Genomic DNA, 15,923 nt, shown 5'->3' on the forward strand with positions numbered 1-15,923 from the left:
CTGTGAACTGGGGCTTTGAAATGCTGTCCACTTTCTTCTTACTACCTGAAGTGTAAACTGTGCACTGCACCTTGAAAAAGCTCCTCTGTGAGAAAATAACCTATAGGTTGAGTCCCCATCCCTGGAGGTTTTTAAAAGACATCTGTTTTTTTTTAAAGATGTGGCACCTGGGAACATGGTTTAAATGCTGAACACTGGGTTAGTGTTAGACCTTGATGATCTTACAAATCTTTTTCCACCTAAATAGTTCTGTGATTCTATCAGTGTTAAAAAATAAAAATACAAGAATTTGGTGTGCAAGTTTCCATCCATTCCAGGCTTCTTGTTACAATTTCTACACATAGTTTTCAGACAATCTTCAGAAAGTGACAGCATCTTCCTTATTCTGGGTTCTCCCATTTTATGCTATGCCTGTAATCTCAAATATGTTCTTGACAAGATAACAGTTACTGCACGTGATAAGCCCATGTGTCCTGGGTGAATCTAGTACTCTAGCAAGTGTACAGTTTGCAAATCCTTCTCCATGCATCTTAGAAGTCTAAAGAAGCCAGCATTTGAAATGTTCTTTTTTTATTAGTTAGTGAAAGCGTCAATTTTGAGTTATACAGCTTTCCTTGAAACAGCCTTCAGCTGTGTCTGGCAGTGTCAGGTCCCAGATCCCCAAGTCCCAGCTCCCTTTAGCCCTTTGGTCTCTCTGAACAAGAACAGACTTCACTAAAGTGAGGCAATTTCGGGAGAAAGTTTTCATTCTCAGGAGAAGGAGTTGCTGCAGTTAAAGATGCAGCAATCCTGGTAATTTTCAGGCCCTTTGGAAGGATACAGCCTTATTTTATTATTGTATTAAAACCAGTAACTGCTCTAGTGCTGAGAACCATACTTACTTTGATACAGGTGCTTTTTACAGCATTGCTCATTTCCCTTCTCCTTCCTCTGAAAGTGTGGCAGGATTTATTTTACCCTTTTTCCCCTAGCTTGTGCATTTGAAGATAGGAAAGCTTTTCACAAAGTCCATGGCAGGGTTACTAGAGCATTCTCTGTTTCTTCAGCAAAACCCTTCTTCCCATAATTGAGTTTCAGAAGGAAATTAAAGTTTAGGGAAATAATGAATCAATTTTTTAAAGAGGACCACCTTTTCTGTTACTAGCATCATGAATCTTGTATTCATAATTGTTCAGTATATATCCCAGTTTTATCAGAAATTTTGATCATTATCAGTGAAGAAGACAGTAGTATATCTGTTCTACTGAGAGTTCACCATATCTTTCAGGAGGAGTAACTGGAACTTTCCTGAGGAGAGGTGATCCAGAGCATGAATTCCCACAGCTTAATGTCACTAGTTAGTAAAGCAGCAGTCTCATTTGTCCTCTGTATCACTAACTATGGAAACTTGATAGGATTTGCTAAAAAGCCTTTTGGATAAAACTAGGTAAAATTTAGGGAGTCTTCTGTTAAGAAAACGAATGCTTTGCTTTATGATCTTTATCACTTTCAATGAATGACATCTTAATAATTTTTCAAGGTGTCATAACAGACATACCCATCTTAAAGGGGATAGAGGAAGGGAGCAATTACAGAAGGGTCTGCTCCATTAAATCCTAAGTTTGCGAGCTGAATACACCTAGCCCTCTCCAATTATGGTAGCTGCTGCTAATGATACGATGAGGCAGCAAAAGCAGCTCACAAAAAAGCACCCAAACAGTGACTTATATGATTATGAGATTGATTAACAATGGGTATACAATTAAAAATGCTAAAGTACTAGCTACAAGCTACACTTAGAGCAGTTTGTAAAGAACAGCTCGGTGGATGTAGCAGACCCAGGATCCCACCAACTGTGGAGTTCCTGGTGAAAGAACAACTGGTATCCTTGTTTTCTTTGCAAAGTCCTGTTTGCTCTTCAAGCTGGACAAATAGTTTTGTTGAAAGTCTGTGCATTTTATGAGATAGTCTTAAAATTCATTCTTCAGAAAGGGGAAGATTATGTTGCTATTCTTGAAAAGACATATTTTTTCAGTATATCAACTTAGCATTGTGAATAAGGGTTTGGGGTTTTTTTTTTTAATCTGACTAGTCTGTTAGGTGAATGCTTAGTTTAAGTATAAATGAAGTGCAGTAGTGCATTCAGGACTCATTTTGATGTGCTGTGTCCCTGCAGCACTTGCCCAATATCACTGCACCTGGCCATATGGCTTTAACAGAGACAGAACTATGTTCAGTCATTTCTCTGAATGCTCAGGATCAGATGTGGAGATGGGTAATATAAGAAAAAGTGTCTTGCTGAAAATTGTCCCAATATGGGAGACTATTTTACAAGATATGAGAAAAAAAAATGAACAGATGGTTATTAATAACAGGAGGGTCGGCTCCTGGATGAAATATCTGGTGTTGTTAATTTAGTTAAATTTAGTAAACAAAAAGCAGATTGATTAAGTAGGATTTCCATTTTCAAAATAAATGGAGAGAGCTAATTAGTGAAATCAACTGGACTGAGTGAATTTAGACTAAGATGTAGTAGAGGTTTGGGATTTACTTTAGACAAAGGTGCAAAAGTTAATAAAAACCCCTGCATTCCAAATTAGATGAGAAAAGAAACACTTGGAAGTTCTATGCCAGATGAATGATTAAGTATTTTTTAAGGAATGTCTGGAATAAGCAAAGATCCTCAAAGAAATATAAAAACAGCTTGATCTGCAAAGAAGGTCATATCCTGGATATCAGAAAGCATGGGATTATAGCAACAATCAGCAAAAATTAGGTTGAATCAGATCATAAGATGAGAATTTAAATAAACTGGAAAATATTACTTGGCTATGTAAAGAAGCTTGCTAGGAAAGGAAACTAGTACCACTCTGCAGTGTGAATGGACAAATAATACTAAATGTAATCCAGCTATGGTCTGAAAAGGAAAATACTTAGTTTTCAGTAAAAATAGATTTTCAGGAAAAGGCCTGAAAATAAATCAATAAAATAGATGGGAGTGTTGGGTAGATACTGTAAATTAGCAGAGCTAATAATCTGACTTGCAGCCTTCAAGAATATTGACAAATGCTTCTGCATGGAACAATTCTTAGTATTTTAGTTCATGGCTGATGAGTGGAAATATTGTACCTTTACTTAGATTAACAGGGGAAAGGAACGTGATAGCAAAGCACCTGATGGGCTGACCATTATCTGTGCAGGGCTTGAAGAAAGTTTTTAAGAAAGAAGTAATAGAGAAAAGCAAAGCAAATAGCATCTTTTATTGCAGGTTTGTTGTTTTTTTTTTTGTTACATGGGACATTGTGGCCAGCTAACCTGCTTGCTTTTCAAAATATATGTTCAGGAAATTCATTAGGTCTGTATGGACCTCAGTACCACAGACCTCCTCCATGCCACAGGAGCTTCTGTGAAGCAGAAAGGATGGGGATTAATGAAGTATAGTAATGTTAGGATGAATACAGAAATGGAAGATAATGAAAGAATTCTTTTTAGTGAAGCTTGGGGTTGAACCAGGCATATCCAATATTTCATTTATTGTCTTTCCACAGAATGAGATCTGATAGACTTTTATTAAGTAAAATTATTGGAGGGTAATATCCAGTGCCAGCACAAATAGAGTACTCAGGCAGGACTGGTCCTTTCTGAAGAAAAGAGGACTGCAAACAGCATGACATTGTGTGAACTACAGTATTGCACTAGCAAAAATTTTTAGTGTAAACTGAATACTTCTTCTGTAAATAAAAAATGGAGAGTAAATGTGCAGGCATGTTTGGTTAAGGATGACATTGAAACTGCAGGATGGAGCGGCATGACTGTCGGCTGTATTGAGTAAGATTTGTCTGATAGAGAAGAAAACCACTGCCCAAATTATCAACTCTCTGAACTTTTATTAGGCTCTCTACAGCTCCTGTCCCTCCATTTCCATGTGTAAGAAGGACTGAATTAAAGAAAATGGGGAATATGAAGCCTCATTTAGGAAAAAAGACTGAAAGAACCTGGTTTCAGCAGAACAGAGGACAGAGTTGTGTAGTGCTACCTGTAAATTAACTAAGGAGGCACACAGGGACATAGAAGAATTATCAAGCTAAATGACAGGGCAAGAATAAACAGTATAAATCAGGACAAGAATAAATTTGCTTTGAAAAATCTATGACTCCTGGCTTTTAGCAGTCATTCAATAGACTAAGTAATAGAAAGAAAATTTCCTTGTAATCCTTGATTTCTAGCAACGTCACTGTTCTATGTATCACCAGCCCACAGGATGTAAAATAAGATGTTTGGCAGACATCTTAATAGGTACTTTCAGGAAAGCTTTGAACTTGTGCTATGACCAAAAAAACCAAACCAAAACAAACAAACAAACAAACAAACAAAAAACAAACACCAAATCTGGTATCACAAAGTGAGCTCAGAATTTTTCACAAAACAGATGAACTTTTACATTTTTTGACTTAATGCTGGTGAAATCAAACTCCTCTACTTACATAGCATACTTCTGTATGCTATATAAGTATACTAGCTATACTAGCTATATTTAGCTATATTAGCTAAATTGTATTTAATAATTTGAGAAAGGCCTCGATCAAAACTTTAGGTGCAGTTAAGTATCAGATTTTCAGAACATTCAGACTCCAGTTTGAACTTGGGGGCTAGTTAAGATGGCTGTAAGAATCTGAAGAGATAAAGTTGAGATTTATCCGTGTAAGCGTTAGGCGAGTTTTGTTGTAACTGAAGTTACTATATAAGGTAAAATCAGTTGCAGTTGTCATCAATATTGTGTTCATATCAGAGTTTGTCTTACAACAAAGGTGTTTTCTCTTATTTTTGTATTAGGAGGATCAAATGAAAATGGAAGCACACCCCTCACCTCAGATTCAGATGGAACTTTTATTTCTTACAGGTTGGTAATTTTTTATGTTTATTTTTTCATTTTAAGAAGGTTGATTATAACAAGCATAATCTATTAAAGCAAAAGAACAGGTCCTATACTTTAGGAGGATTGTGCAATCTAAAGTGAAACAGTGAACAAAAGATCATGAAGTATTTAATTAAGAAATGATCTGAACATTTGTTTTCTGGATTACTGTTTTTTTTAGAAAGTTGTTCAAAATGCTTAAGTTATGAAAGTACAAGATATTTGAAAGCCTAAACATTTTTAAGGGAATTTTTTGTGGATTTTTCTCCTCCAAAGGATTGAATAAAGTGAAGTCACATCAACTAAGCAAAATTTTGAAATATTCAACTCACTAGTGATCACCTTTCTGATCTTCTCCAAAGATCTATGGACTACATGGAGCTCCAGTTCCTCATTATTTCATGTCAAAAACCAAAGCCAAGATTATTTAAATTTGAGATTATTTGACAGGAAAATAATATTTCAGTTTTGTTGGCAGTAAACCCTAGTTAAAGAAACTTTTTTCAGCTATGTCATCGAGCTTGAACCTTGTTTGGTTACATACCAAAGGCTGTCCTGTGCTTGAAAGCACAGAAAACTACTCAGCAGGTATATACTTTCATCTTTCACTCTGCAAAACACTGACTCTGCTACAAAAAATCTTTGTCCTTGTGACTAGCAAATTAATAGTATGATTTGTGCTAACCAGAAGGATTGCATCTGATTTTCATGTTTAAGTATGGTAAAACCAAACAAGCTTACCACATGATTATTTTTGAATCATTTAGTGGACTGTGTTGTTTGGCATTTTTTCATCTTTGTTTTGTGCTGTGCTGGAATCTCTACTTCAAAGGGGTGCAGGCAGGCAGGAGGAACCTGCCTGTCCTCCTGGTGCTGGCTGCAGCCAGCTGAGTGGGGAATGTTGCCCCGTGGTGCAGGCACTGAGCTGTGCTGGTCACGGGGAGCCTCGGGCGTGGGGTGGCAGGGAGGGATACAATGCTGGAGAACCTGTTGCAGGCTGGAGACAGAGACTGAAGGGAGAGCAAGGAGCAAACAGCCTGGTCTTGAGGATGTTGAAAAGAAAGACTTTTTGTAAGGACCTAGAGGGAACAGCAAAGAGTTTGCTGCAAATCAAACATCCAGAGGAAGCTTCTGGACTAAGAGCAAGGTTGGAATAAAGGGTGTGGCTGCAGGGACAAAGTGGGACTGGGGTGGGTTGATTTAGGTATCCTTACAATTTTTTGTATCCTAGTAAGTTGACTCTAATGAAACCTACTTTGTGATGATATAAAACTATTCTAGGGTAGTTAGCATTATTCACTTTGATAAAATATATTAGAGGATCCATTTTAGGGTTCTGCATGACTCTGTTTCTTGTCATATTCATGCTTTCTGCGTGCAATGTACTGTCTAAGTTAGAAGAACGGCCAAAAAATACCACTCAGGATAATCTTCATAATCAATCTCTCAAAAATAGGCAAGATAGAAATTAAACAGATCAGCAAAACAAAGTTGAGAGCTCTCTCTGCCGTTAAAGCCAGTAAACTTACTCCTGCAAGTCACCAACTCAAAAGCACCAGCTTTTGCAGATGCCAAATGGCAACACTTCCAGAAGAGGCAGCCAGCTTTGGCTAGACTTTAGTTCCATGAGTGTGAGCTGTGGAGCTGGGGTCTGAGCCCTTCTTCTCACCCCTGCTCCACTCAGGTAGTAGCACTCATCTCCCAGGGAGCTAGTCCAGAGAGCTAACCCAGCCCAACCTGTTCATTCTTCGTAGGGAGAGCTTTCTGATGACTTCATTCTCAGTATCCCCCGGCCAAAACTTCTCGTGGTACCAGTGCCAATGCAGGGAAGGTAGCTAGCACGGACATCTAGAAATAAGTGGGAGGTCAGAGCATGGTACCTTCTCCCTAAATCAGCCTAAACCTTAGTGGCTCTTTAATGCTCCACAGATTAAGTGGAGGTAAAGGCTGGTCTTTACATTCCTTAGTCCAAAGTGCATATATTAAGTACAACATTGGCTACAAGTTCCACTGAATAAGACTTGTATTCTGTCAGAGAGGATTACAGCCCAACTTAGAAAACTGAAGTTAATTAGTCTTTTAAGAGGGGTCCCAGATCTCATTGCCGAAGTATTACTGAAATAATCACAGGCAAGATAGTAATAAAAGGTATATATTATGTGTACGTGTATTGGGGAGGTATATATGTATGTATATGTATCTAGTAAAAGTAACTTGTGACTTTTCATAGTTGGCAAGATATCACCATTATTTAGTAGTAGTGCTTGAGGTGTGAAATGTATATTTGTTGCTCAGTGGCAAGAAATTCCTATCATCTAATGAGACTGGATGTAAATTTGATGGTTGGGTTGGATATTGTTTTGATAGTTTTAGTTCTGAACTGTATGTTAAGTAAAAATGAACAGCCAATACCTTATGAAAGATGAAAAGTGAATGCTAAACTGCCTTGAAAGGTAACAATGGTAAATGGTTGTTATTTCTTTATGGCCTCATTAGAGATTTTGACTTTTTTTAGGGTACTGTCAAGGCATGTTGTTTTAGTTAGCTAGTAATTTGGTAAAACTGATGATAGTCGTGTTTACCCAATGCATTTCAGTCTATCATATTTTAAAGAGACCAGCTAATGATTTTTTGCTATAAAAGAGGCAAAGGCATCTTTGGATCATGGTAGATGTCATGCATGCAGAAGGTTAATGCACAAAAAATTGTATTGAAAATTCTCACTAAAACAAAAGTTGTTTTGTATTTTGTCAGTAATAGGCCTTTATAACTTAATTAGAGATTACTCCAAAAATATTTGAATATTAGTAAGTTTTGTTATTAAAGTGCTCTTGAAAACATTGTTTTTGCCACAATAAAAAATAAACCCCTGAAGAGGCTGCTTGATTCCCACATTTTCTATTTTAAAGGACAATTTTACACTATCCAGTACAAGACTCCTAGTATGTGTGTTAATAATGACATACCATTATTCTTTGATGCTCCAGAACTATTTGTATGGTTTCATTTTTAATATGAAGGTGTCACCTTAGAGTTTGTGACTCTTGCTTGTGTTGATCACATCACAGATTTAATGCTGCACATGTTCAGATAATGAGCATTTCCTTTTAGGTCATAAAGTTTGTAAGTAATGTAAGTTAAAAGCACATGTGACTGACATATATTTCTAAATATTCTTTGAGTTTGTGAATAAGTCCTGTCAGGTCACAGAAATTTTCTAGCTGGTCTAGATGGAACTAATGTTGTGTATGTGGGAAGAAGCTTTACTAATACGAAATTACGAAAATTACTTCCTAGAACCATGTCATGAAAATTAGAAGTTCACTATTAGAAATATTTGAACAAGGATTTAGACATATTGTGGCTTTTAAATGTAAGAAACTTGAGGAAAATATTTGAGCTCTGCTGTACTGTATTATTTTACTGCTATGGTTAAAGCCTTTTTTGGATGTCCAAATGGGCTGGACTTTACCAGAAGGAAAAGGAAAATAGATGTGTGTCTTTAGTTCCAGTATCTGCAATGCAGTGCCACTGGAAAGTAGAAATTCTGTCTTTCTCCTCCCTTCCCAAGGGCAGCTGACCTTCTCCTCGCCAAAGAGGTGAACCCCTTGCCAGCACATATGACTACAGACTATTACATTAATCTGTTTAGCCTCAGTACCAGCTGCTTGCATGTTTTTAATTATCTTATTAGATGGTATAACAGTGACCTATGAAATAAAATGAAGGTGAGTATTTTTTAACTTTATTTTACAGGCTATTTTTCTAAATATATTTTAATGACCTAATTATGACTTTTAGGGAGAGCCATTGATGCAGACATTCAATTTGGCTGATAGAATTTAACATCTCAAGGACACTTATTTTCTTTCAAGGTGGAGTCATACATTAATACTGCTTCTAATAAATATATAGTTTAAAAAAGCTCACTGTTCATACTTGTATTGTTAACTTACCCTATGATTCAGAGACCCATGACTGCTATGTTGGATAATTTTTTAATACATCTCTGCACATATACGTAAGTTTAATTCTTACCCTATGTATAAAGTTCTTTCCTCTGTGGCTTAAATCCCGTGATAAATGATGATTGCTCAAAGCTGTGGGTTGTGTAGACAAGGTGTATTCCTTCTTCTGCCAATATTTCAAACAGGCAGAGGATCTAGTATACTAGAAAGACTTTTGTATTCCATTTTTCTCCCCCTGACTTCTTACAGATTCTGCTTACCAGATGTTTCCTTCCTTGATGCAAAAAGGCAGCATGGTCCTGCTGGCTGAGGTGTTCCTTGTGTGCCAGCCAACTGCGGGGCTGACACGGAGCGTGAGGAGGGAGGACCGCAAGGGGTGCAAGCTGTTCCTCCTTGGTTCTTCCCGCTTCCAGAAGTGGTGCTGAAACCAGCCGGGTTGCCCTCTGATCTGTGGCTTTAGTTGGCAGTTGAGCCAGAATTGGCTACATAGCCTCTGTCCTTACATGTTAAACATACTGTGAAGATGTGTGCAACTTACATACTCCACCTTATGAAAAGCTTTGTCTCAGTCTATTAGGAAACAGCCCTTTTCCATCCACACAAGCCCATCTAGTCTTGTTCATACACAGATGATGTTGCTTTATTGTATTAATTTTAAGTCCCTCCTGTGCAGTTATAGTCTTACTTTTCCTGATTTTATTCACTGTACGTCCACACATAATCAAGAGATGTAAAGAACAAGCTTGTTTCTGTGGGGTTTTCAATTATTTTGAAATAAGAAAAGATGTGTACAGAGGGCAGTGCAGTGAAACTGTTGCTGCCACGCCACTCCACTCTGCAAGAAGAATTCACAGCACTTGTATCCTTTCTTTCCACAAGGAAGCAGTAAAACTGGCATCCATGTTTATTTTGTCTTATCCTACACCATTTGCTAGATGCTCTTCCAGTTGATGCCATTTGTGTGCAAAGAGGCCTTTTCAGTACGAGCGTGTAAACTCTCTCCTTGATTCTTCAGAAAGATCATGTTCATAATGTGCTAAGAATCTTTCTCTGGATATGGTAGTCTGTGCCAGTACTCTCATTTTGTCAGTGTTTGTGATGTTGTTAGGAATTCCATCTTGCAAATCTCCTTTTCCCAGCGAGAGGAAGTGACTGCACTGATCACAGGTTTCCTCCAACAGATTTTTTTACTCCAGATCCTGGAAGATCACTGTCATACCTGTTAAAAGCTTAGAAGATTTCTGATTTTTTCTGAGTTCTTTTAAAATTACTTCTATTTTTTTCCTTTTAAAGAGACTTACATAATTTCCGTCTCTGTCTTGTCAAATTTCTGTTATTTACTTCTTCCTTCCATAGCTGATCCTTGCTGATTTCCTTGGCTGGTGTCCTAAGGAATTGGCAAAGGATATCATAAGACAAGGAAGAATAAATTGCCACTAAGGAACTGAAAATCTATATTCAGTAAGTTTTTCTAAGATACAAACATTTCAACACACATAAATGGTGGATTTTTTCAACTTTTTCGGTGAAAATTATATTACTTTCTAAAGACATAGAAATGGTAATTTAGACTTGCTTTCTGGTTTTATTCAATGTAATAGGGAAAAGTAAATTTAAGACATTTACTTAAAGCTGGAGATGCTTTTGACAGAGCATCAGAAAGGAAGGATTTAGTTACCAGTATCTTTTGTTGGCAGAATGCTTTTTTATGGATTGGCTGCAAGAAGGAAAGACTTAGATTGTGAAGAGAGGCCATGGAAGACAGAATGGTAATTTCTAAAATCCATGGAAAGCCAGTGAAAATTTTAGTTTTCTCTTAATTTATTCTGTTGTACTTGAAAATCAGTATATATACCACTGACACCACGATCAACTGATGCCATATTTTCCCTTACTAATATTTAAAGTGCTTTTCATTATGAATTTCTTTTACTTTTCCACTCACAATAATCTTCAGACTTTCATGGCAAATGAGAGATGTGACTGAGGACAGGGGGGAATTTTCAAGGAGGCTATGAAGGAGGATGCAGGGAAATAAACCAGTTAGCTGCACCTTGGCCCCAGGGAAGATGGAGAAGCAGGTAATATGCTGGGGGCTGGAAAAAGGACCTGGGGGTCCTGGCAGGCATCAAATTGACCATGAGTCACCAATGTTCCCTTGCAGCAAAGAAAGGTAATAGTGTCCTGGGATGCATTAGGAGCAGTGCTGCGAGCAGATCAGAGTTGGTAATCCTTCCCCTGTAATCCATAGCTGGAGTGCTGTGGCCAGTGCTGGGCTCCCCTTTACAAGAAAGGTATGGGCATAACTGGAGAGTGCCCAGCAAAGGGCTGCTAAGATGATGAAGGAACTGGTGCACTTCTCCTGTGAGGAAAGACTGAGAGAGGTGGGAACTTTCAGCCTGGAAAAGAGAAGGCTTGGGGCATCTTTTTGAGGTCTGTGAGTATCTAAGTGAAGGGTAGAAGGGACACAGAGACAGGCTCTTTTCAGTGACACCCAGCAATAAGATCAGAGCTAATGTGTTCTAACAAACAGAAGCGCATGAGGTTCCATCTGAATATCAGGAGGCACTATTACATCTGCTTTTTAGCTGGATGATTTGTAGAGCTGTAGCTTTTAACTTCTGTTGTGTCCTACAGAAAGCTCTTATCTTTTCCTTAACAAATGAATGTTTGTATAACACGGCTGCATGCACGGGAACACGCACAATTCACAGAGCTCTGCCTAACTGTGGCTATGAGCGGAAGGGTCTAATAGCAGAAGAGAACTCTGTGGTCAGGAGAAGTAGGAAGTAGATGTTCTACATGTACATGTGAAGGATTTCAAAGGGGTTGGGGGATTTAAACCAGAAAGCTTTGACCCTGCAACTGGCAAACTCAGTTACAATACAAAAATATAGTTGAACATAATATCTATGTTTTGTCTCACCATTCTGTAATGTATGCATAAAGTAAAGAGTAGAGGAAAATGTGCTGCTGAAATTTAGACTTTGAAATGGCTGTAACAAGAATTCTTCTCTAGAAGCTGAACTGGTAAGGGGTTGGAAGTTATGTGCTGTCCAAAGGCCAAAATTGGCTCTTTGGCTGAGAACCGCCAAGGTAAAGTGGACAATTTGGAATATGGAGAAAGATATCTTGGTCTTCTGTGTCAGACCTAGTGCTGTGAGGAAGAGTGCTGGCAGAGCATTCTGCTGCGACTGCAGCCTTGTTTCAGTTCTCTGAACTGTGTTACACACACACTGGTGGCTTAAAGAGCATAGCTAACTAATAACTTTATTTGCTGGAATTTTTGCCTTAAGAAAGTGATTTTACCTTTCTTCGCACAAACCATTTTAACTGTATGTCAGCCAAAAGTAGATGAAACCTGAACTGTTTAGAAAAATCTGCCCTTTGAATGTTCAGCCTCCCAGCAACACAGCCATGCATATTCACACTTACATGGCTGTTAGCTCTGCCACGTATCCTGAGGCAGGACTTTGAGAAACAGAGGAAAATACATGTATTTTCCAAGCAGACTGATAAGCCTTCACATTAAAGCTGTCAAGTGGATTTTCAGGGTAGCAAATAAAAATCTGTATGTTTCAGAAATGTTTTTTAGAAACTCTACTTATTACTTGATACTACCTTTCAATTGAGGTTTTTTTTCCTCTGTTTTGATAGAATTAACTCTGTCTTTATTACATTCCTGGCAGTTCCCTCACTTTTTTCTCAACTGTTGATTTTACGACATAATAAATAATACAAGCTATGCATGTTTCTTGGATTTATGCAGTATGTTTGAAAGGAATTGCTGCCTCTATTTAAATATTTAAATATAGATACTTGATGTTCCTATCAATAAAGATCTCATATTGCAAAACATATGACACAATAATTTGAGAATTGGTTTTCTTTCTGATGGCCTGTTCAGTAGCCTGTTGCTTCTTTCAGTGCTCCTGAGGAGCCGAGTTTGGGTCCCAGCATTTTAAAAAGCACATTCTGAAGATGAAAACGAGTATAAAAATGTGAAATTGGCTTTTCTGGAAGCACACATGCCATTGTTTTAAGATGATTTTGCCAATACTAGCAGCACTGCTCAAGAATTTTCTTTGGATCTCTCTGAAGCTGTCCATTTTATCCTTTAATATTGTTCTAGAGGATGGAATAAGCTTGAGATTTAGATTTAAATCCTAAATATGTATGCAAATGTTTCAGTTGTATAGCAGTGTTCTACCACAGACTGAAGAATATTCTTTGTTATCTAAATGTTGTTGTAAATATCAAATTGGTCTTGTTTCTTTAAGGACTCGGGAAAAAAAAGGGGATTTTAAAACCTGGCATGAAATATTTCAAAAATGCATGAGACAAAATGTATTTACACACTATCTGATGACCCAGTAGATACTGGTTTCTTTTTTAACTGCAGTTTCACCTGAAAGTGAACTATGGACAGTAATATTTACCTGGTAGATCTGAGGCCCTGCAGTCCCTGAACTGAATCTTCTGCCCGTTTTCAGTGACATAGATTGTAATTCCATGTACTTCTTCACATTTTTTCATTTCTATGGGTTTTAGTATCTTCCACAGAGTTTTGGTGTTGTCTGAACATGATAGTACAAAGATACTTCTTACTTCAAAGTTTTAGGCTTTGGCAGGATCTGCATTCATACACATTTCACCAGCTTTATCCTCTAAATCAGTAAGTGCAGAAGCTAAGTAGCAGTGATTACTGTCTGTGCTATACCAGTCTCCCTCAATTGTATTTCTTCCTCTTCTGAACAGAGTATGTATTTTGTAAGGAGCCTTAATGAGCTACCATTGCATTCTTCTGCATATCTATGCTTGATGTGTTGGTTTTACCATTATGCTGCAGATTGAAATTTAGCAGCAGAGCCAGAGCCAGGTGTTCTGCTTCTGCCTATCAGTGGAAGAAAGTCTTTGTCACCTCTCCCCAACATGCACCAGCTCAATGTGGCCTCCGTAAAGCTCTTGGAACTATTTGAATTTCAGCATTTTCCTAGCATATTGTTACATTATTGATGTCATACATTCTAAAAGAGTTTATAGTTGCTCATTCCTCTACAGATGAGCAATAGTGGGATTTCAGTGATTTTTACTAAGGTGTTAGACCTTAGAGATTCACATACCTTTTCAAGAATGCTATTTAAGTGCATGTAGAATTTTACTTAGACTTTCTGGTGTAAAGTCCTGCTTGTTGTGATCTCTACTAACAGTCAACTGAGAGGAACATTTCTGTTCCAGACTTCAGGCTTCTGTATCTGAAAATCTGATGCTTGTAATTGCCTTAACAAAAACCATATCTACAAATTATATCCTGTTGAAAAGAAAGAAAGATAAACTTCTGGATATGGTTTACTCAGAGGTCAGCCTCATTTCTTATGAGAAAGAAAGTGTGTGTGTCTTAGAGCAGACCCCAGTATACAATTCCTTGGCAGAGAGATTTAAACTCTTGTGGTTATGACGTAAGTACATATTTCAAAAGATGGATAGGAACAGATGAGAACTATGAACAAATCTTGCAGAATTGATCCCTTCATTGATTTGCCTGCTTTTTCTTTCATACATCAAAACAAAGTAGGGCACACAGTTTCTGTTATAGTCAGAGAAAGGAGGAGGTGAGAACATGTGAGGGAAACAACATGGAGATCAAGGTCAGTGGAGGAGAGGGAGGAGGTTCTGGAGCCAAGATTCCTCTGCTGGTCCTGCTGAGACCATAGTGAGGCAACTGTGCCCCTGCAGCCCATGGGGATCCATAGGGGATGCTGAGATCCACCCACAGCCCGTGGGGATCCATGGAGATGCAGAGATCCACCCACAGCCCGTGGGGAGGTGCCCATGCTGGAGTGGGTGGATGCCTGGAGGAGGTTGTGATCCAGAGGGAGACCCAGTGGAGAGAGAGGGCCCTGCTTCCAGGCTGGAGCAGCCTGTCCTTGGAGGACTGAACTGTCACCCGTGGGAGGGAACTCATGGTCTCACAGGGGAAGGACTCCTCTCCTGGAGCAGTGGAAGAAATCCTTGGATGACAAACTGACCAAAACTCCCATGCCCTGTCTCCTTGCACTGTCAGTGGGAAGGACTGAGGGGTTGGGGGGAAAATGGTGTTTTAAGGGCTTCTTTTACTTCTCATTATCCTCCTCTGACTCTGTTAGTAGTAAATTCACTTTGCAACTTTAGGTTGAAGTTGTTCTGCCCTTGAAGTGTTTTCTCCCAGTCCTTACTTCAACTCAACTCAGTATTTTTTTCCCTCCTCTGCCCAGCTGTGGCAGGGGAGGGTGAGCTAGTGGCTTTTGTGGGTGCCTGGCATTGGGCCAGTGTCAAACCACGACAAGGTCTTATATGTATTTATTATCATTATTAAGACTTCACAACATGCACAATAGTACATTAGACAGGGTACTCAAATAAGAATCTAAAATGAAAAATATTTACAAAATAATCAGAAAACATTGACATTTGCCTTTAATTGTACAGTCTACAGGTGGTATAACACAGGAACATGCATTTAATTCCCTAGTTGATTTAAAGTAAATGCACGTGCTTATTCATAGTTTAGGTGGTTCCAATTAGCTCTTGAAGTCCTTCTGTTCAGTGAAGCAAATGGAATGTGGTAGATTTGAGCTCCAATCTTCATTTCATGTTGACCAATGGGTTTTCTGCAATACTGGGTTAAGAGGGCTCTTAGATATTATTTTATGTAGTAGGGCTGTACATTTTTAAATGTTACCTTTTTAGAATTGATTGCTTGTTCATATTATACACTATACATTACATCACTATTAAAAGTCTCTAGAATTGTAAAGCTTAATTTATTAGTCTTCATTCAGAATAGTTGAGAAATGAATTAGTGAATGCTGTTCAGAAAGGATTTCAAATATCATTCAGCTCCACTAAAACTGAGGCAGATTCCAGCTTCCAAGTAATTTCTTTTTCAGTTGCTTATAACTTTTTTTTTTGTGATTCTAACAGCCAAGGGGGAATGCAGAAGAGATAGGATCTTGCCAAATTTCTTTTGGCGGTTTTAAAAGTAATTTGGTTCAAAACGTGTTTGGAATTGCATTACATTT

At 38.1% G+C, this 15,923-nt stretch overlaps 1 protein-coding gene across 5 annotated transcripts in view; it reads left to right on the forward strand.

Annotated features, from left to right (window-relative positions):
• The window catches only part of TBC1D5 (TBC1 domain family member 5), a 313,125-nt gene that overhangs the window by 155,639 nt on the left and 141,563 nt on the right, over window positions 1-15,923 (forward strand). For all 5 annotated transcript variants that reach the window (XM_063409301.1, XM_063409310.1, XM_063409291.1 and 2 more), the window contains one exon: window positions 4,813-4,879. In XM_063409301.1, coding sequence (XP_063265371.1) covers window positions 4,813-4,879 — 67 coding nt within the window. The remainder of the gene's footprint in view (window positions 1-4,812; window positions 4,880-15,923) is intronic.

Source organism: Prinia subflava, chromosome 1 (assembly GCF_021018805.1).
Source record: "Prinia subflava isolate CZ2003 ecotype Zambia chromosome 1, Cam_Psub_1.2, whole genome shotgun sequence".
NCBI lineage: Eukaryota > Metazoa > Chordata > Aves > Passeriformes > Cisticolidae > Prinia > Prinia subflava.